General features: G+C 42.4%; 2 protein-coding genes across 4 annotated transcripts in view; one reads left to right on the top strand and one right to left on the bottom strand.

Moving 5' to 3' along the window:
* LOC309619943 (uncharacterized protein) overlaps positions 1-22,645 on the top strand; it is a 471,150-nt gene extending 448,505 nt beyond the window's left edge. For 2 of the 3 annotated variants that reach the window (XR_014239276.1, XR_014239277.1), the window contains exon 3: positions 22,510-22,645. Coding sequence is in view for 1 of the 3 variants with exons in the window: in XM_082375945.1 (XP_082232071.1) it covers positions 20,891-20,993 (103 nt within the window). In the remaining 2 variants the exon portion in view is untranslated. Of the gene's footprint in view, positions 1-20,890; positions 21,021-22,509 lie in introns of all 3 variants that reach the window. The other variant, XM_082375945.1, reaches the window with a different exon arrangement.
* LOC309619947 (small ribosomal subunit protein eS12) lies at positions 10,401-10,912 on the bottom strand. Its single transcript, XM_082375949.1, has one exon. It carries the CDS (start codon positions 10,820-10,822, stop codon positions 10,424-10,426), a length of 399 nt encoding a protein of 132 aa, XP_082232075.1. The 5' UTR covers positions 10,823-10,912; the 3' UTR covers positions 10,401-10,423.
* Positions 22,646-22,899: the final 254 nt, after the last annotated feature.

Here is a 22,899-nt window from a genome sequence, read left to right as displayed (position 1 = left end):
TAAGATGTCCCTTATTCCCTTTTCTCATTGAAATATGTCCTTGTTCTGTGGCCTCTTCCAAAGAAGTGCAAGTTCACTGAGCATAGGGTTGCCAGATTTAGCAAAACTAAACAAAGTCTTTACCATACGATCCAGCAGTTGTACTCCTTGGTATTTACCTAAATGAATTGCTAAGTTCTATTCGCTTGAAAACCTGCATGCAAATGTTTAAGCAGCTGTATTCATAATAGCCAGAACTTGGAAGCAAGCAAGATGTCCTTCAGTGGGTCAATGGATAAGCAAACTGTGGTCCATCCAGACAATGGAACATTATTCAGCAATGACAAGAAATGAGCTAGATGCCATGAAAAGACATGGAAAAACCTAAAATGTATATGGATACGTGAAAGAAGGCAATCTGAGAAAGTTATATACTACGTGATTCCAACTCTGTGACATTCTCGAAAAGACAAAACTACGGAGACAGTAAAAAGATCAGTGGTTGCCAGGGGTTAAGTGTGGGGAGGAATGAACAAGCAGAGCACAGTGGAGTTTTAGGGCAGTGAGACTACTTTATATGGTGCTGTAATGGTGGATACATGTCACTGTACATTTGTCCAAACCCATAGAACACAGCACCCAGAGTGGACCCTCGTGTAGACTGTGGACTTTGGGGGGTGACGATGATGTGTCGGGCTTGCTTCGCTGATGGTAGCAAGTGCGCCGTCTGGTGTGGGATGCTGATAGAGAGGGAGCTGGGCGTGTGTTGGGGCGGGATCTATGCGTATGGAAACTCTCTACTTTCCCCTCAACTGTTAACCGAAAACAATTCTAAAAGGAAAAGTCTACCTCCAGAATGCGGGGAACCCAGTTAAATGTGAATTTCGGATAACAAGACCTTTGTAGTGTAAGTATGTCCCATGCAGTGTGTGTGCATGGGCGCACGTGTATGTGTGCGCCTGTGTGCGTGCACGTGTGCATGTGTGTGCATGTGCGTGCAAAGACCTTCGCATACTGCTAAGTGTTATTGTTTGTTTTAGTTGAGACATAGTTTACATACCATAACATCACCACTGTGAAGCATACAGTTTGGTGGTTTTTCGCGCATCTGCAAAGGGGTACGACCATCACCACTGTCTAATTCCAGAGTATTTTCAACACCGCGGAAAGAAATCCCACAGCCACTAGCAACTCATCCTCCTTCACGCCTCCTCCCGGCCATTGGCAGCCACTAGTCTTCTTCTGTCTCTGTGGACTGGGGACTGGTTGCTATTTAAGGCTCCCTTGAACTTGGGGATTCCGTTTCTGTGTCCCAGCTCACAGACACAAGCAGGCCTTTCCTGAGGGCAAGGAAGGCTCAGCAACTGGAGGTACTGTTACACTCACGTTCTGAATACAAAGAACTGACGAGGCACCGGTCCTTATTTATTTATTTTTTAACATCTTTATTGGAGTATAATTGCTTTACAGTGGTGTGTTAGTTTCTGCTGTATAACAAAGTGAATCAGCTATACATATACATATATCCCCATATCCCCTCCCTCTTGCGTCTCCCTCCCACCCTCCCTATGAGGCACCGTCTTTAAATCTCACATTGATCTCATGGCACTCTCCGTCTGAATAACCCCTAAATGTTTACTGCGCATAAACATGCACTGGTGAGTCTGTGACTTAAAGGAAAATCCTAAAGTCAAAAAGTGAAAACTACATTTTACTCATAGCCTCATTTGGTTCTACAGGAAATCTTAGTTTCTATTCTTTTCTGACTATTATGCAGTTACGGATTGGATAAAAGTATGCATTGCCTTCCTCTCTCCCTTCCTTCCTTTCTTTCTTTCCTTCTCTCTCTTTCTATCTTCCTTTCGGAACTTGTGTTCTGAAAAGAGGAACCAGGAAATTCAGACCGCGCTTGACATAGCGTGACTGGAGAAGATGTCCCTGGTCACAGTCATGATGAAGACGGGGGCGGGTCCCCCTTGTTCTGTGAGGACACCGGGTGGCACACATACTTGTGCTTCTTGTCTTTGCTTTGGCAGAGCGTGCAAAGCCCAGCTACAGTCAATCACTGAAGCGCCCGAGACATTCGGGATCAGATATGTTTTACGATAGGAGCATATTTAGGCTGTGGTGGAGAAATCTGCTTTTTATTCCAAATATATCACATCTGGGTTGTACTTAGCCAGAGGACAGTCATGTTATAATTAAAAATGAATTTGAGTTCTTATAGAATTCAAAACTAACAAGAGCCATAATTGAAAACACATGACAGTGACCGCTGAAAAAGCTAACACTTGTGTTTATTTACTGTAAAGCTATCGTAAGAAAAGGGCTTATGTGGCAAAAGTAAAATACTCTGCAGCTAGATCCAAATACTTTCCCTAATGCTGTTCCTGCTCCTGGGTCTGTTCAGAGGGCTTTATGCATATTTGGAGTCGAGGAGAAGTTTCTATTCAGTACGTGTGTAAGTTATGCACTCTATGACGAAATACAGCGTATTCTTGGCCTCTAAATTTCATGAACTCACTTTTTTTTCTTAAGGAACTATCTTTGAATTTGATATAATTGAGGACAGTTAGTAGAGTCACCTCATACACTTGGAGCGATATGAGGATCTCATGGCATCAACTGTTTTACCGCATAAAAGCCTAGTGAATGGTGCATACAAGTTCTGGGACTGCACAAGGAGAATCCTGACCTGCAGACCTGTGGGAAAAGTTGGCAAACCATCGAAAAACAGCACAAGGTACATGTGGCTATGTCACTGAGAGGACATCCTACACAGTTGTTGCAAACCATCCAAAAACAGCACAAGGTACATGTGGCTATGTCACTGAGAGGACATCCTACACAGTTGTGGCAAGCCACGACAGCCTGTGCTACGGAGCATGGGGACCCCAGCATGGGGCACCGGAGTCCATTAACAGAGGGTGCAAGCCAAGATGAAACCACCACGTGGCCCTGCCATCGCTAAGCACGGCCTGCAGCGTCTACTATCTGCTGGTCGGGCTGGCCACTCCTCCATGGACGTGGCCAGTGGGGACACAAGGAGCCCAGACGGATGCAGGCAGGGAGCAGGGTCAGCATGGCATTTGCTCCCCAGGACTCTGGTGTCGCTCGACAGCACAGAACTCGAGCACGCGGAGGGCAGAGGCCTTGAGCTGTGGGTGGCTGAAACTAGGGACATGGAGCAGTGAGCCTCGGTGGGGGGAAGGGCTGGGAACGTGCCTCGTAGCAGCTGCTCCCCAGGCTTCTCTCCATCAGCTCCCGAAGGAATTGCAGGATCTTCCACCAAGACGTGGGTCGGAGTGTGGTCAGCCTTTGCACGGGCGGCCTGTGCAGCACACACGAGGTGCCAGGACACCACCGCGGAGGCGTTTCCTACAGAGGATTGCTCAGTGTCGGCGGGGGGCATCTGTGCCTCCACGGTCCACAGCCCGGTCCCCTCGGATCTATCAGAAGCTTGCAGTAGTAACTCCCCAAGGAATGTCTGGAGCCACGCTTGGCTACGGGGGTGTTTAAGATTGCACGGGGCTATGTGCTGGCGAAACGGGGACCAGAACTCAGTGAATCTTCCTTATCTTTCTGGGCTACTCATTCAGGCCTGGCGATAACACCCTGGATGACAGGATAAAATAATTCCTCTGTCTTCTGTCCTCCCCCCAGCCCCATCTCCTGTTCTGCGTCCTGCATCTATTTCAGGGTTTGTCCATGACACGTCAGTGCCCTGAAACGTGCGTGCGAGCCCATGGGGATGACCTCCCCCATACAGGTCTGAGTTCTGAGTATTTCTCTCTCCATCCTGAATATCAGTCAGTCACTGTGGCCTGTTCCAAGATGTCCAGAGACTGAGGAGAAGGCAGTGACCACAGCTGTGTTTACTGGGGGTTTGGCCTGCCAGGTGCCCCGAGGTCCACCAGAAAGGCCTTCCTCTCGCGGGTCCCATGCATTCCCATGCTGAGCACAAACGTTTGCCCTCAGCAATTTCATGCTGCAGACTCGAGGGATTTGTCTTCATTCAGACGCTCATGGGGTGACAGAATTCTTGTGCTATCTTATACTGTAATGTGGAAAGCGCAGCAGACGATGAGGGCACAGAGATAAATTTAATGCGTCTCCTCATGTAATTAAGGCCTCATGATGAATGACTTTGCCGTATATGCCTGTGATTCTACTGTACATCGGATTATAGCTCTCGTCTACAGTGGTGATTTATGGCGCATCTCTCCTGTGATAGTGGAGGAAACGTTACACCGGAGCTTATCTGCTAAACCTGCTGAGAGGCTAAGTCACTTGGTTTTACTCTGTGGTGAGTCATGAGTGTCTCACTGGCCACTGCCTTGCTTCACTTCCTCCTACCTGACCTCCAAGAAGGCGTTAAACACAAGGAAGGTAAATGTGTATTTCAAGGTCTACCAGGAAATCGGACACTACTCTGAGTATTTAAAACAGAGGGCACTGAATTCAGGAAGGTGATGGCAGGGGATGGAAGAACTAAACAGCCAACCTGGGATGGGAAGGCAAAGCAGAGCACAGCCTCCAAAAACAGTAAGCCCCCTCGGGATGGAATGCAGGACGGAAACAATGATTTCCAAACCCAGGGCCAGCACCGCCTGCTGGAAACTGGAGGCGCTGGAATCTGTTAAAAGACACAGCAGCCCAGACGCACCGCCCATTGGGCAATCCCAACTGGAAGCCTGCTCCCTGGAGAGCCTGGGGACCAGCCTGGGGTGAGCAGCCCCAGTACCAGGAAGGGACGACAGTGCAATACACAGAATGTTTGTGCCCCCTCCCGCTGCCAAATTCTGCTGTTGAAATGCTGTTGCCCAACGTGACGGTATTAGGAGGTGGAGCCTTTGGGAGTGATGAGGTCATAGGGTGGAGCCCTCGTGAATGGATTAGCTCCCTCGTAAAAGAGACCCCAGAGAGCTCCCGCAACCCGCCACCATGTGAAGTTATATTGAGAACGCAGCTATCCATGACCCGAGACGCGGGCCCTCACCAGACACTGAATCTGCCTGCACTTGATCTTGGACTTCCAGTCTCCAGACGGTGAGAAACAAATGCTTGTTGTTTACGCCTCCCAGGCTAGGGTATGTTTATATAGCAGCCCACACAGACAGGTACAAGAAATGGAGCAAATTGACAAAGACTTGAGCCTTCTTGAAGCTTACCTTTTAGGGAGACATGATAAACAATAAGCATTTTATATCGTTCATAATTACATTGCACATTATTATTATAGTTTACATAATGATAATTTTACGCTGCATTTTTTAGACTTTAAAAGGGTGGTGAGTGTCACAGGGGAAAACAAGTGCAGCAGAGGAAGGGGGTCAAGAGGACTGGGGTGGAGGCAGTTCCCAGTCTTAGACGTGAAGGGCAGGGTGTGCTGAACTGACAAGCTTGCCTCTGAGCAAAGACTGGACAGAGGCAAGTGTCGCTTATGTGAAATTCTTTCCCCTGGTGTATTTCAGGCAGAGGACACTGCAAGGACAAAGACCTCAAAAGAAAGCAGGCCAGAAATGTTCCAGAATCACAAAGAAAGAAAGAGAGAGTGAGAGAAAGAGAGAGAGGGAGGGAGGGAGGAAGGAAGGAAGGAAGGAAGGGAGGAAGGGGGGAGAGAGGGAGGGAGGAAGGAAAGGGCAGTTTCAGAAAAGGTCAGAAAGGGAAGGGGGCAGCAGATCACACACCACGGGGAGAGGTATGGGCAGCTGTAAAGTAGAATCATCCCTTCAATTTGGTCCAAAGGATGTAAATTATGTCAGCATAACAACAGGATCTGTGTATTATCAAGTAATATTTTATCTGTAAACCTGGACAACTCACCCAATATTCGATAAATATTGAGTTCTTGTTGTGTGTCAAGAGTGGCAAATTTGATAGAAAAAAAAAAAGTGCTTTCATGGAGATTCTACTCTAATTAGAGATAAAGAGCAAACAATAAAATAAATAAATGTACAAATACAGAATACGATTTCAGGCAGAGATAAGTGTCAGGAAGAAAAATGAAGCAGTGTCCAGTGAGTGATTGGGGCTTGAGAGTATATATGTGACTAGAGATGGAGAAATCAGAAGTTGACAAAAACATATTTTTCTTGGCTTATTACAAGCCATTTTACAAATTTTTTTGGTTAAAGTGATGATAGGGAAATAAAAATCAACTTATGTACCATGTTTTATGTATTGAGAATTTTGAGGAAATTTGTCATTTCTTGTTTAATGACATTCAAAATGCAGTTCTCAGAAAGACTAGGGGTATTTCTGCTGGAATTTGTGGAATTATTTTCCTTGCGGCAAAGAATGCGGTGGTGACACTTGCGCGGGTGCTGGAGGATGAAGGGCTGATTGGGTGTAAAAATGTCTTTGGCTCTGGGAAACATTTGCTCATCTTCTGAGGAAGGAACAAGCTTGAAGTACAGCAAGATATGCACTGGGGCTGGAGTGGACAGAACAAGGAGAGGACACAAGAGGGAGCCCGGGCAAACCAGGAAGGGCTGGAGGACAGGAAAAGAGATTGGGTTTAATCTACAAGTGATGGGGAACCATGGGGGGTGGGGAGGAGGAGAGCTACATCATCTACTTTGTGCTTTGAGGGCTCAGTCTGCTGACATTGGTCAGTAGTGGGAAGGGCAGACGCGAAGGCGAAGACCCCCTCGACAGCTATCGAAGTAGTGAACTCAATATTACCCTCGACAGCTATCGAAGTAGTGAACAGAAAAGAGCAGTGTCAGAGGAGGTGCTAACAGAGGTCAGATGTGAAATAGGTGTGTCAGAGCTGTGTAACACAATATCGTTGGCAAGACTCAGGCAAGAGTGCACAGGCAGGAGGCAAGCCACGTGGTTCCATCACATTGAGAATGCCATTTGCCCAACACTTGGCCTCTGCTTTATACTAGGGGTGGGCAGACTTCTTCCATAAAGGTCAGGTAGTCCATCTTCTAAGCTTGGTACATCATAAGGTTTCTGTTACAACTACTCACCTCGGTCCGTGTAGTGTGAAAGCAGCCATAGATAGTATGCAAATGAGTGGAAGTGGCTCATTTTTTGTTCCAATAAAACTTTATTTATAGAAACAGAAGGCAAGCGGGATTTGGCTCCTGGGCTCTAATTAGCTGGCCTTGTTTTAGAGTCTTGGGCCACCCGTAAAATTTCCTGACCTCTGCTCCATGTAAGAGATTGTGGCCAGGTACTCTGGCCGTCCGTGTGTCCAGGGACCCATGCTTCTGGACATTTTGAGCCGTTCAGTACCCGCCACCACCATCCCCAACTTGACCTGTAGGTTCACTTAATCTCTGGACTACAGTGAGTCTTTTGAGCAGTTTACTGAAATAATATCATTCTTCTTGGTGTTTACTTTTTACTTACAAATCTTTGACTTCTGTGTAAGATTTTAATGCTAGCCTTTAACTTCAGGTTATTACAGATGAAGCCATGGGTGCATTTATTCTGCCTCCCAATTACTTTCTTCCTTCTATTAAATCCTTTTCTGCATTTTTGGTGTCTGGAAGGATGGTCTATTACAAAACGTGTGGAATTTGGAGTACCTGGACCTGGGTTTGGATAACAGTTCCACACTTACCCACTGGGATTGGGCAATTGCTTAACTTCTGGGAACCTTCATTTCCTCATCTGAATACTCAAATAATATTTCCTTTGCAGCATAGTTAATATTAAACAATAACCCTAAAGTACCAAAGTACCAGACATTGAAACAACTTAGGATTTCTTTCTTATTTTTTTAATTAATTTTTATTGGAGTATAGTTGATTTACAATGTGGTGTTAGTTTCTGCACAGCAAAGTGAATCAGTTATACAGCAAAGTGAATCAGTTATACACATACATATATCCACCCTTTTTAAGATTATATTCCCATATAGGTCATTACAGAGTACTGAGTAGAGTTCCCTGTGATATACAGTAGGTCCTTATCAGTTATCTATTTTATATATAGTAGTGTGTATATGTCAATCCCAATCTCCCAGTTTATCCCTCCCCCCCTTCTCACTTGGTAACCATAAGTTTGTTTTCTACATCTGTGATTCTATTTCTGTTTTGTAAATAGGTTCATTTGTACCATTTTTTTAGATGCCACATATAAGCAATATCATATGATATTTGTCTTTGTCTGACTTACTTCACTCAGTATGACAGTCTCTAGGTCCATCCATGTCACTGCAAATGGCATTATTTCATTCTTTTTTATGGCTGAGTAACATTCCATTGTATATATGTACCACATCTTCTTTATCCATTCCTCCGTCGATGGACATTGAGGTTGCTTCCATGTCCTGGTTATTGTAAATAGTGCTGCAATGAACATTGTAGTACATGTATTTTTTCGAATTATGCTTTTCTCCGGATATATGCCCAGGAGTGGGATTGCTGGGTCATATGGTAGCTCTATTTTTAGTTTTTTAAGGAATCTCCATACCGTTCTCCATAATGGCTGTACCAGTTTACATTCCCACCAACAGTGCAGGAGGGTTCCCTTTTCTCCACACCCTCTCCAGCATTTATTGTTTGTAGATTTTTTGATGATAGCCGTTCTGACCAGTGTGAGGTGGTACCTAATTGTAGTTTTGATTTGCATTTCTCTAATAATTAGGGATATTGAGCATCTTTTCACGTGCTTTTTGGCCATCTGTATGCTTTGGAGAAATGCCTATTTAGATCTTCTGCCTATTTTTTGATTGGGTCGTGTTTTGGATATTGAGCTGCATGAACTGTTTGTATATTTTGGAGATTAATCCCTTGTTGGTTGCTTTGTTTGCAGATATTTTCTCCCATTCTGTTGGTTGTGTTTTCATTTTATTTATGGTTTCCTTTGCTGTACAAAAGCTTTTAAGTTTAATTAGGTCCCATTGGTTTATTTTTGTTTTTATTTTCATTACTCTAGGAGGTGGATCAAAAAAGATCTTGACGCAATTTATGTCAGAGAGTGTCCTGCCTATGCTTTCCTCTAGGAGTTTAATGGTATCCAGTCTTACACTTAGGTCTTTAATCCATTTTGAGTTTACTTTTGTGTATGATGTTAGAGAATGTTCTAGTTTCATTCTTTTACATGTAGCTGTCCAGTTTTCCAAGCCTCACTTATTAAAGAGACTGTCTTTTCTCCATTGTATATTCTTGCCTCCTTTGTCATAGATTAGGTGACCATAGGTGTGTGGGTTTATCTCTGGACTTTCTATCCTGTACCATTGATCTATAATTCTGTTTTTGTGCCAGTACCATACTGTTTTGATGACTGTAGCTTTGTAGTATAGTCTGAGCCTGATTCCTCCACCTCTGATTTTCTTTCTCAAGGTTGCTTTGGCTATTTGGGGTTTTTTGTGTTTCCATACAAATTATTTGTTCTAATTCTGTGAAAAATGACATTGGTAATTTGATAGGGATTGCATTGAATCTGTAGATTACTTTGGGTAGGATTTCTTTCTTAACACATATCAAGTCAAATAGAAGGCGCTGAACCCACTAGAAAATGCTAAGATTTGTGAAACCTCCAATTAATAGTTTACTGTTCTCTAATATTTTCATAAAGTTCCAGTGACCTCTTAATTTGACTGTTTATGAACATTATGCAAATAAAGCACATAAACTTTAAGTATATATTTAGAAGAGATATTCAACTAATTGGTTGTTCTTAGGGAATACAAGATGTAGAGCAGGAAAACCACATTTTCTAAATTTTTGTTAAAATGTCCTACCAATATACAGTGACAGAAATAGTGAATAGCTCTATAAGGGCAGAGATTTTTAATACAGCGAGATAGGTAACAGTCACAAAACTCAGAATGTTTTAAGCCATTTACCAGTGCTTCATAAATAGATATAAATACAGATCTCACATTTTGCATCTATAAGCATCGACATTATAATAGCATCATAAAAAGTGCCACACATTTTCTTTTATTCATTCCTAGTACATCAACTTAATGTTCATGCTAGGCTTGGAAACCCAGCTAATAATCATCTACCAGCACCTTTATGTCCCAAGTTTCATTACATTATTTTGAACCAACAATTTCTTTTTCACTTAAATCTCACAGTTACTAGACTAGTCATTTAGCATGAAAAATAAAAATCAATACAGTCAGTCAGTGTAATTGCAAAGTCTGGGAGGATGGTTCCATAATTGCTTTTAAACTATCTTCTAGAAATCTTGTGAGATTGGAAATAAATAATGGCCACACACATTTAGAATATAGAGAGAAAATGCAGCCAAGTTATAACCAGGGTGGCAGTTGTAGTCATACTGACTACAAGTAGAGTTGAGGTGTGTTCGAGCACCATATTAGAAATCACGGCATCGGGTTAAGGTTTTTGAAAAGAATTACCCTCTTAATTCATTTTTATAGCTTTATTTTTTTTTTATTTTTTTTTATTTTTTTTTATTTTTTATTTTTTATTTTTTTGAGGAACGAGAGCCCAGTTTTTTTATTTGATCATTTCTTGCATTTGAAGTACTCCTCGATGACATCCTTGGCCTGAGACTCTTTGCCGTAGTCCTTGACCACCACACAGCTGCAGCCAACCACTTTACGGGGTTTTCCCTCTCTGTCAATTTTACAGAGGCCTACCCATTCCCCTAGTTTCTTGTTGTCATCAACCTTAATCAGGTTGATCTGGTGCTCAGCACAAAGGGCCTCCACCAGCTTGACATACATTGGCTCGTCACAGTTGGATGCAAGCACACAGAGATGGGCTTGGCGCTTGTCTAAGGCTTTGGCAGCTTCGCGAATTCCACGTGCTAGGCCATCGTGGATGAGGGCGGTCTTCAGCACCTCTTGCAGAGCAGTATTAACGTCCATTACACCTCCAGCAGCAATGCCTTCCTCGGCCATGGCGGTGGGTTACGGGTGGAGCCGAATCTTGAGTGCACCCGCGCCTCCGCCTCCACGCGGCTCCGCGGCGGCAGGGAAAGAGTATAGCTTTATTTTACAGAGATCTTCATTCCATTTTTCATCCTATAAAGGATTTTAACATCATATGACAAATGTGGGTTCCTTTCTTATATTCTCTTCTGTCTTCATGGAAGGTACCAGGGTGGAGACAAATTCAGCTGTCCCAGAGAAGAAAGCAGGCAAGTAGTGCATGGTTTAAATGAGAATGACACTGAGTGTGTCCTGTGACGTCCCATGCTTGTGTGCACGGAATGAAGATTAGTGCATTTAAGCCTCACAACCAAGCTATAAGCAGGACACTGCCCCCTAGTTCACAGATTCAAGAACATCTATTTTTACACCTATTAACCTCTCTGAAATTGAGGTGGGGCTCCCAGCACAGTCACAGTGTCTCACGGTCACCGGTGGCCAGACGGCAGGTGGGAGACAGTCATCTTCCCTGAACGTTGTCATGGCCATCGTTCACTTCTGCTGGGTTTTGTGAACCATTGGTGCTGCACACGCTGGTTCTCCATGCCCAGCAGATGACACCAACAGTGGGAGAAATCTCCAGCTCTCCCCTTTGAGGAGCGGCTGTCAGCGTGCTGCTGGGCTCCTGTCAGCGCTCAACACGGGATCCGCAGAGGTTTTGTGAGTCTCCCACCTGATAGCCGCGTTTCAGGGCGCGTCACCTCTGACTCAGTGACTAAGGACGTGGGAAGGGCCCAGCAAGCCGCCTCGCTTGCCCAGTGTGAACGGGGCATTCAGGGAGGCACCGCGGCTTCCCACCGTGGCTGCGACCCCTTGGCGGGAACTCTCGCTCCCACTCTCATCACCTGAGGCAAAGCCCTTGGTTCCCAGAGTTTCCCCTAAGTGCCGGGCTCTGGTTCACCAGTGGTTTGGCTGAGATGAAACCCAGCAGTGTCCACCGGTCTGCAGTGGCCGTCCGCCCTCAGCACCAGCGAGGCAGGTCCAGAGGTGGACGGCACGCGAGGCCATTCTCACAGCGCTGAGCAACTCTCGACTGGATGAACCCTGTTTTATTTTACTGATCCTCCGGGGGTTGCCGTTTAGACCACTCCAGACCTGACAGCTGTGATTAAACCCCGTGGTCACCAGCGCAGGTGACCCCAACCAGGGCCCCTTCTCTGCTGAGACTGATTGCAGTAAAGCTGCACCACCCAGATGGTCCCCAGTGCTACCTGGTGATGGGTGACCTTGGCCCTGCAGCTCCCCATCCGGGCTCTTCAAGGTGCCCTCCCCTGCTTGCTGTCAGAGCGTTCATTGCTTTTGAACTTACTCAACACAGTGTCAGTAATGCTTGTCAGACACCTCAAGACCAAGTGCAATTTGCTGGCTGGTTACAAAATGATCCCAGCAGACCAGTAACAGCCTTCACTTGCCTTCAGGTAGCTGGGTAGGCAAGTTCAACATTTTAAAAATACCTCATTCTTAGCATTCTTTGGAACTAGAAAAGTTGAATGGTTGAATATTTGTTGAAAAGAGAAGCTCATTCGATAAGGAAATGCAAACTGTGGGACTGAATATCATTGTCTAGAGTGGTGTAAACATCTCCACCTATGAATATGTAACCTCCAGAGGGTGGAGACTTTATTTTGTCTATTATTGCGACAGTGTCTGGAACAGTGCTTGAAACGTAGTGAGAGGCTCAGAGTCACTGAATGAATGGATATTATTTAACTTGTTGCTGGACAAGTAAAATATAAAACTAATCATGTTAAAATCATGAGGCGGAGGGAGGAGAGCAAATGAGAAACAGAAACTGATTTAACTGTACCCCTCTCCTGCCAGGCGGAGGAAAGGAGAAGGAGAGCCGGTGAATGCATGCTCTTGTGTCCCGGGCTGCTTCTGGTCTCTGATTCAGGGCAAGAGGCCAGCCAAGTGCAGCCTGTGGGGATGGAGCTGTGGAGCCCGTAGCTGGAAGTGAGGCTGTGGAAGGGGGAGCTCGTTACAACCTTCCAGTAGTTAGGGAGAGGGAGAGAGAGAAAAGGAGAGGCTTTTATCTTCCCAAGAAGTTCCACTGAGGCAATTTGGAGAGGGAATGGAGTGAAGGCGGGGTAGGGGTGGGGATCCAGAAGCGAAACCATATAAGAAACGGAAAGCTTTTATATGGTTCATTTCTAATTCAAAACATTCAGAACTTCATTTTGAAATATTGTGTATCCTTTTTTTTCTTTTCAATGGTTATACATTGTTGTTTTAATTGAAGGACACATTTGTTTATTTGTTTCATTTTTCCTAGAAGTACTGCTTGGATATCCTTGATGTAGGAATTAGTCACATTGGTGGTTCTCAACCTAGGAAAGGGAGCAAGATTGTCCCCCAGAGGCACGTGGCAGCGTCTGGAGACCCCTTCGGTTGTCACACTGGGGAGAGGGTGCTACCGGCATCCAGTGGGTGGAGGCCAGAGATGCCACTCACCATCCTACAGTGCCCAGGACAGACCTCGCAGCAAAGAAGGCTCCTGTTCAAAGTGTTAATAGTGCTGATGTTGAGAAATCATGAGTTTCCTACCATCTTCATCAAATTCTCATAATTTTTCTCAAATCTCTCATTTGAATTCAGGGACAAAAATTCTTCTTGATTCTCAGCTCTGGTGGCATGAAAATCACCTAAATGCCTTAAAAATTACTGATACCTAAGCCACCCCAGACCATTAAATGGAGATGTCTTGAGTTGGGGCCTTGAGTTGGGCATCTGCATTTTTAAATTACTCATGGTCACAAGCATTGAGCAGCACTGATTTAAATGATGCAACACAGGAAATTAAAACCACCAGAGTTGATTTACCTTATCTGTGTTTAAAATATCTACAAATAAAATGATACAGCTCTCCAGCTTAAATGAGAATATAATAGCTACCGTTACTCCGTGGCTTCTTATGTGCTTCTTATATTTTGTAAAAGGATTTTCTTTCACTTAGATATGGAAAAATGTGCATTAAAAATGTTTCCAGTCTTGTAAAGATAGATCTGGAATAGGATAAAAATATTTACTTCTTTGTCTTGACATGTTGGTAGCAACGCTTAACTTCTAAGTCCATTTTTTTTTAGTGAACATTTCAGTGACTTATTGGAGATGCAAAATAATAGTAATAATAATAAAAGTTATAGAGTATTTTATGCTATTAGTGTGCTAGGCTGCAAGTCCAAATATAAGACCATTATAATTTCTCTATAAATAAAAACTGGGACATACAATACCTATGGATTGATAACTTTAAAATAACTTTTAGAATAATTGTGGTTTGGATTGAAACATTTTAGTTTTGGGTTGGATTATTAGTTTATTTACTTTCCTTTTAACTAAGTTTATGCTAGTGTGCAAGTGTTGTGTTTTTGTTTTTCTTTCTCTTCAACTCCCAAGACTTTTCCAGAGTTACTTATGAGGTTAGAAATAGAAGCAGACTTTCATGTATTAGGATTCTCCAAAGAAACAGAACCAATAGAAGATAGGTAGGTAGGTAGATAAATAGATAGACAAACAGATGATAGATAAATAGATTAGATACATGGATAACTAGATGATACTGTAGATAGATAGATATGCTAGATAGAGCGAGCTAGCTAGGCAGATAGATACATAGATAGATAGATAGATAGATAGATAGATAGATAGATAGATAGATAGAAGAGATAGAGATTTATTATAGGAATTGGCTCATGTGGTTATGGAGTCCAAGGAGTCCCACCATCTGTCATCTGCTATCTGGAAAACCAGGAAGGTCAGTGGTGCAATTAGGTCTCAGTACCAAGACCTGAGCATTCTGGGGCAGATGGCGTAGGTCCTGGTCCGAATCTGAAAGCCCAAGAACCAGGAATGTGGATGTGTGTGAGCAGAAGCAGAGGAAGAAGCAGAGAGAGAGGAAACGCCCCTCCCTTGCCCTTCTGTTCTCATCAGGCCCTCAGTGGATTGCATGGTGGCCACCTGCATTGGTGAGGGCCATCTTTATTCAGTCTACTGGTTCATGCGCTCATGTCTTCCAAAGACACCCTCTCAGACACACCCAGAGATAACATTTTGCCAGCCATCTGGGCATCGCTTAGCCTAGTCAAATCGACACGTGAAATTAACCATCACAGTTCCTTTATCATATTAATAAATGGTTTCCCACGAGCATGAAAAAGATCATGTTTGAAGAGAGTCTTTCCTAAAACTCACTCAAGTAATCAAAAAGATAGTTAAGTCTAACAAACATGGAGAAAACAATTCAGTAATATCATAGTAACAGAAAACCCTCAAATGGCTGATAGAAAGATTTAGTTTAGGTTAGGTTATATCTGATATAGATATAATCAGGAACATATCTTTTCCTAATATTACATTACTTGAGACCTTCCCCAGATTACAGGTCTGGGTTTTCCAGACATCACCAATCCATGAGTCTAGGGGAGGCTTTATTATAGTAGGAACTATTCTCCTGGTTTGTGATGGTCTTTAATCCTTGTAGCTCTGCCCTTTTACATGTATCCATACTTGCTCCCTATGTGACCTCATTCAGCCCGTGGTTTTGAATATCATCTGTGTGATGATGAGCCTTAAAATTTTCTGTTAGGAGAGTGAAGAGCTGAGAAACAAGGCGTCCCCTATCAGTGGGCAGGCAGGAGGTGCACAGGAGACCATGCCATGGGCGGTGGTTGTTTAAACCCCGCAGTTCTCATAGTCTCCCAGTGAGTCAGTTCCCTGTCTTGTACTTTTTACCTTCTCATTTTTCTCACAGTCACATATTGTCTTCCTAGGGACACGAAACAGGTCTACAGAGTCTGGAGCTATTGCATTCTCAAGGTCAACATTCTTCAGTCATTTGAACGCTACCTTTTTGTTCCTTATTGTTCCCAAGAATAACTTTCGACTACTAAGACTTATTCTTCTCTGGCTTTGTACTCAGAAAAAAAAAGAATTGCTTTTTGACTCTTCTTTCAACAAGAATACATTTAATATTGCTCTAGAAGACCTGGGCCCTGAATTGCTGCTTAAATAAACATGTAGTATCTGGTACTGTTAATTTTACTTCATTTTATATATATATATATATATATATATATATATATAAATTTATTTGTTTATCTATTTATTTATTTATGGCTGCATTGGATTTTTGTTGCTGTGCGCACAAGCAGGGGCTACTCTTTGTTGCGGTGTGCGGGCTTCTCATTGCGGTGGCTTCTGTTGTTGTGGAGCACAGGCTCTAGGCGCACAGGCTTCAGTAGTTGTGGCATGTGGACTTCAGTAGTTGTGGCTCACGGGCTCTAGAGCACAGGCTCAGTAGTTGTGGCACACGGGCTTAGTTGCTCTGCGGCATGTGGGATCTTCCCGGACCAGGGCTCAAACCCGTGTCCCCTGCATCAGCAGGCAGATTCTCAACCACTGAGCCACCAGGGAAGTGTCCCCCATTATATTTTAAAATTAAATTTCAGGAACATGGAGTTGGATGAATTATAATTCCTGGTCCAGACATTTTCACCATTTTCCAGCTATGGCCCTTTTTACATATTCAACTAGCTATTTAATTAGTTATTGTTAAGAGTGTAATGGACACCAGAAAATCCCATTACCAACAACAAAAGCCAGGTCTTTTACAATCAACCAACCCTCTTGCTTTCTTCACCATAACCCTGCAATCTAGGTCAACTATCCCTGTTTCTTTCTTTTTAATGTAGATTTATTGCATTTGTCTGCTTACTAATTAATTTGATTCTACTTATCTTTAACTTTATGAAAAGGATATCTTGCCATACTAATCTCTTGGCAGTGTTTTTCACTGCCAAGTTGTTTTTAGTTTTTAAGGTTGATCTTTAACATGTACATCTCCGTAATTAATTTGTTTTGATAGCTGTATACGACTTCATTATGTGTATGCATCTGCTCTTCCAGTGATAGACATTTTGTTGGTTTCAAGGTCTTGCTAATCTGAGCTGTGCTATTATAAAAACTTGCTTGTCTGTGGTTTTTGCAATACACATGCAATAGCTTCTCTTGGGTTGCCCAGGAGTGTAATTGAGGGATCATCAGCTGTGTGAGTGGTTGGTTGTTTACAGGTGATGTCTGGCCCTTTTCCTGAGTAATTGCATCAGTTTACAGCCCCACCAGCAATGAATAAAAGTTTCTTGGAGCCACCTACTCTCTGAGAGGTAGCATGGTCGGACTTTCAGTTGTACCCTAGAGAAAGGGTGTAAAATCACATCTGCTGTGGTCTTATTTTAGATATTTGTTTTCCTGATCATCAGTGATGCCAAACACGCCTTCATCTGTCTTTTAGAAATATGTGTTTCCTCATCTGCCCGTGCTTGTTCATAACTGTTGCTTATTTTTCTTTTGGTCTGTTTATGCTGTTTTTATTGATTTGTAGGAATTCACTCCCTGGTCTTCACTCTAATATTTTGTCAGTGGTGAAAATATTTTTCTTCCACTTTGTAATGAGTCTCTTTTCTTTCTTTAAGATGTTTTTGATGAACACTATGTCTTAATTTTTAATATAACTGAATATATCTTTTTTTAAAAAAAGTGAATGCATTGTGTGTTTTATTTAAGAAATGCTTCTCTAGTCTCTAGTTCTGGATTTATCTTTGATCTAACCTCTGATTTGTTCTCTCATGTCAGATGATGGTTTGAGGACTTCCTCACTTCCCCGGGCCTAATTCAGGTTTTGCTGGAGGGTAAAGCTGAAGCTTTGAGCTGGAAGCTCTCTCACCTGGGACTGAGCTTCCGGCCCCAGTTCCACATCTCTGACTCTGGGGGCAAATGTTGGTGCTGCATCCCAGCCCTTTGCCGCCCCCTGCAGGCAGCTGTAACCAGGGTTGCTGCATTAAATCAGCCAAATTGCATGCTGGGAAGCAGAGAGAAGGGTGTGGCCTGATGAATTTCCATTTGTTTCAGGTCTCAATAATTTCAGGTAATTCTTATGCGGTTCCTGAATCCCCACCTCATACTTTCAGAACCTCACATAGTAACAGGAATAAACTATTTCTGCGTCAAACATGCTGAATTTAGAAACATCATGCTCCGTGAAAAAAAAGCCAGAGACAACACTTAATACTGTCGTTTATATGACGTTCTGGAAAAGAGAAAAATGGAAGGACAAATCAGATCACTGGTTGCCAGAGACTGGGAGCGAGGGCAGGAAATGGGTACAATAGGGCATAAGAGAACTATTCGTGGTGCTGGGAATATTCTATATCACAGTCGTATTGGTGGTCACACAACTGCATACTTTGTTAAGGCAAATTACGTCTTAACAATCAAATTGCTCATTTAAAATTTACAAATTGTATTTTATGTAAGTTAATTCTGTTTTAGTAGATTCCCCTCCATAAAGCTGACGAAAAAGTAAAGAGTTAAATGAGGAAAGAATGTATAATTTAACTCCCCAACGATCAAATTTTATGCAGCAGGCACCTAAAGAGGTGTGTTTAAGATCAGGTAGAGTGTTTGACCAGGTGTAGAAAAACGGCTCTGGTGTTCACATCTGCTGTGCGAGTTCTTTTTGGATAACATCCGAGGTTTGACCACTTGTCTTGGACACTCTGGAGAGGCAGATGGTCGTTGTACCTGGGTATTTGCTTTTCTCTTTAGTCTGTCATCATTTATATATTGTCAAATAAGCTGTTTTGAGAAATCCTTTTAGAAAGTGGACTTCATTTTCATGTTCGGAAGCTAATGTTCATTTCAGAAGTCGTTTGAAAATCATCTTTACCTTTCCATCAGTGGGAACTGACTTCCAAACTAAAGATGTATTGCTCTAACACGGTGATTCTCAGCTGGGTGTCACTGAGGGGACACACGGTGCTATCGGGAGACAGTTTTGTTAGATGATAGTGTGGGGGTGGCGTGTGGATACCACTGACATCTAGTGGGTGGAAGCCAGATCAGCTCCCCGTGGTAGAGGACGCTCCCCACGGCAAATTATCCCCAGATGTCAATAGCACTGAGGTTGGAAGCCCTGGTATAAAATTTGTACTAAAGGAGTAGTTAAAAACAAAACCAAAACGTACGTTATAAATCCCTTCATTAATACTGTGAATGCTATATGTACCTTGTCTAGTTTGGGCACTTATTATTAACTGAAGGTCTGTACCTAATCTTTTCGAAGTACTACCTCAGAATAATCCTGGGAGGTAGTTTCTGTTACGATCTCTGTTTTGCAATGGGAAGATTCAGGAACGCATGGAAGGGAAGGAATTTGCCTAGGGGGCACATCCCTCGTTGCTCCTTTTGAGATTTTAACACCAGGTTGATTCCGAACTGATATTTTTCACCCCTCTAGTCTTCAAGCTACATCATGTCTCACAATCCCTTAGCATCTGAAGAGGCAAGTATGAAGTCATAACTTTATAATTTTTACAGTTACAGCTATAATTTCAGTTAATTATTTGGCAGGGAGGGAAAAATCTCTATCTAGGGTAAAAAGTCTTTGGTATTAAATTAACATTGATTAACATTGAACATGTGCACCTAATTCTCTGAAAACAGGAAGGGGCTTAGATCACTTTCATTTCTTTCATTGTTCGTAATGCCAGGAAGCAGTAATTCACTTAGTGAGATCCTGCTGATGTGACAGAGTCAGCCAGATCTCAGTGATCCCAGACTCTACTTAACTCCTCTTACTATGTCTCAGTGACCCAGGTGCACGTCTGCCGGTACGGTTGCTCTCAACTGAACACTTTTCCTAGCTCAGTCCTCACATATGAAGAACAGTATGAATATCAACATGTCGAACATAAATTTCTCCAGGATGACTGCGGTCTGTAATCATCCAAAAGGGTAGCTACTAATTATTTACAGGAGAAGAAAAAGAAACGGATTGAAAGTTCTTCTTGAGCTGAGAAGTTGTTGCATTGTCACCAATGACTTTCTCTACATGATGCAACATCCAGAAGGACCCTAAGAAAGATGTTCCCACTAGGAATCCCACTTAAACACTAGGGGAACCCCATTTACCGTCTATGATATCCAATTCTTGTCCATCTGTGTCCCAGAGAAGCACAGATTGCTAAGAAAACAGAGCACACAGAGCAAAGTAGGCTTGGCATTCCTTGTCTGGAACTCAAAGTCAACCTGTTGTGTGAGAGGGCGTGTGAGCCTGTGAAGAGGGGTGGGCAGGAGGGCGTCCAGAAGCAACTGTATGGAGAGAGGAGGGAGGGGAATGACCTTTGATTTCGGATTCCTGGAAGCACCCAAAGGCAATCAGAGGGCAGAATGTCCCCCAGCTGGTTCCTGTTAGCCACTATAGAAAACCCTGGAAGTAAACCCAAATGTTTTTGTTTTTTGTTTTGTTTTGGTGCTGGGGGACACTTTTTTTTTTAGCCCCTGCAGATTCAGAAGAGAAAAAGATTAATTCCGACCTTAGTTACTTTCATCAGTCTATTATTCCCTTGGTCCCAGGGTATCACAATGCTTCCCTCAAATTCTTAAATGTGTTTATCTTAATCTCTTGACTGTTGGTTCATCTTGTGTAAAGTGGCCAGTGAGCGATGAAAGGCAGTTTCTGGGTCTTCTTTCTGTTTGCTAACACTGAAGATAAAGGCTGTCAACTTTATTTGCTTTAGTTTCCCCTGGTGTTGAATTTTATTCACCTAAGTCTCATATTTTAGGAAATCTTAACAAGCAAGCAATGCGTGAGCTGCAAAGGTGTCTGGAACAGGAGCTACTTCAAATATAATTCACGCGCAGGCTGCCTTTGTCGTTTAGTTTTGTAGTGAATAGTTTGAGAAGTGCTTGAAAGCTGGGAAAAAATTCATTTGAAGACAGCTGTGCTCATTTCCCTAGTTTAGTTCAGTGTGACTGTAGTTAAGGAGGAAAGCTTTCCTGTGTTGAAGTCCACAGTGGAATTAGTCTAGTTGCTATTAATTGAGAACGTTGCATGATTATCCCAGTCAGATTTATGCCTTAAAGTTGACGTCCTCAAATTAGGTTATCAAACAGAGGATTCTGTCGACTGCCGTCACGTTTTATTTAGATGGCCAGCGTGTGGCGCTGTTTCCTGCTAAAAGTTGCCTTTTTCATTTTCAGAAACTCCTCCGAACCTATGGTATTTACATGGCTCAGTGGAAATTTCCATGGGCTGAACAACATCAAAGAAGAACAACCCCACTTCAGTCTTTCAACAGAATAGAGCTTCAGTTTTCTGAGGAGCACCTGTGTAGGTTTCTTTTCATGTTTAGGAATGAAAATCAGAATAAAAGCATGATTATTTGAGCTTCCTTTTAAAAAGCCAAAAAAGTCTCATTTTACAAAATTTTAAATATGAATTTTACTGCACAATTTATTATTCATTTCCCGTGAATAGCAGGCCCTTCAGAAGTGAGAAATGAGGTTTTCAGTTAAAGTTATCTCATTTAAGATTTGGGATAAAATTATATAATTTACATTTCTTTCAATGCGCTTATGCTTCTCAAAATGTATGTTTGGGGGCAAACTGGTAATATTTTGGTCATGTCAAGAAGCTGAAATACACAAGTTACTTTTTATATTTTAGTGTCCCGCATTTGGCTGTTACATAGTATTTCTTTTACGGCTATTTATATGTTTTTCAGTATCTACAGCTTATATATAAAATCAAATGTGAGAACCCTAACTCTTTCTGGTTGCTCATGGTAGTGTTGCTAACATTAAAATTTGTGTAAAATCAGTTAATTGCCTGGTCTTTGGGACAAGTGTTCAATTCTACTGACATTGAGCATTCTTTGAAATCATCGGGTTTTAAAAGCCCAGTGTTCCTTGCATGGGCAGCAGCTGTTATGCTCAATAAGACGCTAAAATCAACAAAAGCCCTCAAATAAGCTACAGTTAAAATTTCCTGGGGCTGCGAGGGTAAAAGTATTTACAGCTGGATATCACCATCACCATACAATTGATCCCTGAAACATAAAAATGCACACACTCCTATACATTTTTTTAATAAGTATTTAAATTTTAGTAATTATTGCAGGGACAGAATAAAACTTTAGTGATGACTTAATCTAGAACAGGCTCTTAGCATGACTGCAGAACAGGTACCAAACAAATTTAACACTAATTGATGGATTGATGGTGACTTTGGGGGAGGGAAGGGAAAAAGGGCAAGGAGACAAATTCTTGAAGCATAGTAGTAGCTTGAAATTGTGATATTTGACAATTCTTTGTATATTTTGCAGAAAAAAAGTTTTAAATTTTCATTACAATATTCTTCAGCACACAAAAGTAATAGCAAACACATTTCTGATACTTCTTGGTAATATCTTAGTAAACATCGAGGTAATTAAAAATAATACCTTTAAACCTGTGTATACTGCAACCGAATTTTTATAATCTTGCTGAAGAGGAACATGTCTTGTAAACTAAAATTATCTCCAAATAGGATATTTACATTGCAAGACGAAAAAAGCAAGTAGATAATTGCAAATGGATATGCACGTCCTTTTCTAAAAAGTTGAGTGTATATTCAGTGACCCAGTGCAAAATGCTACAATTTTCATTTGTAAATGATTAAATTTGCCATCAGGGAACAGATTGGTACAGCGCCATAGAGGTTCACCCCATTCTTACCTGAAATCATATTACAAAGGATGCAAATCTGATATTTAGACATGCAGTTCTTAACTGCATCTGAGCTCCCCATTTCACTTTTTTTTTTTTTTCTTTTTTTTAAGAGCTCTCTCTATGTTCCCTGGATCATGCAGTTCAAAGCTGAGCAGACGAGAGTTAAGTCTGGAGGAGGGGGAAAGCCCAGTTGAAGAAGAGATTTGGAAGAGTCTGGCTACCAAATTCTGACAACTCCACATGCAGATGAAGAGGTGAGTATGGGCCAAGGCTCTAGCATGGCTCACTTCTTGGTTTTTCTCAAGATGTTAATTTTTAATTTTTTAAATTTAATTTTAATTTCTCTGATGTTAACTGCAGTTTCTGAGAGAAGATGCATGTTATTGCATCATCCAGTGAAAGCAATTAAAAGGAAACTGGGCACCATGTGTGAGTTCCCTGCCCTCACTTCACTGTCCCCTATAAACCAGTGACCATGGACCACACTAGGTTTAAAACTC

This window comes from Balaenoptera borealis (assembly GCF_965194805.1).
Source record: "Balaenoptera borealis genome assembly, chromosome: X".
Lineage (NCBI taxonomy): Eukaryota > Metazoa > Chordata > Mammalia > Artiodactyla > Balaenopteridae > Balaenoptera > Balaenoptera borealis.
This window is presented reverse-complemented; position numbering and strand designations above follow the sequence as displayed.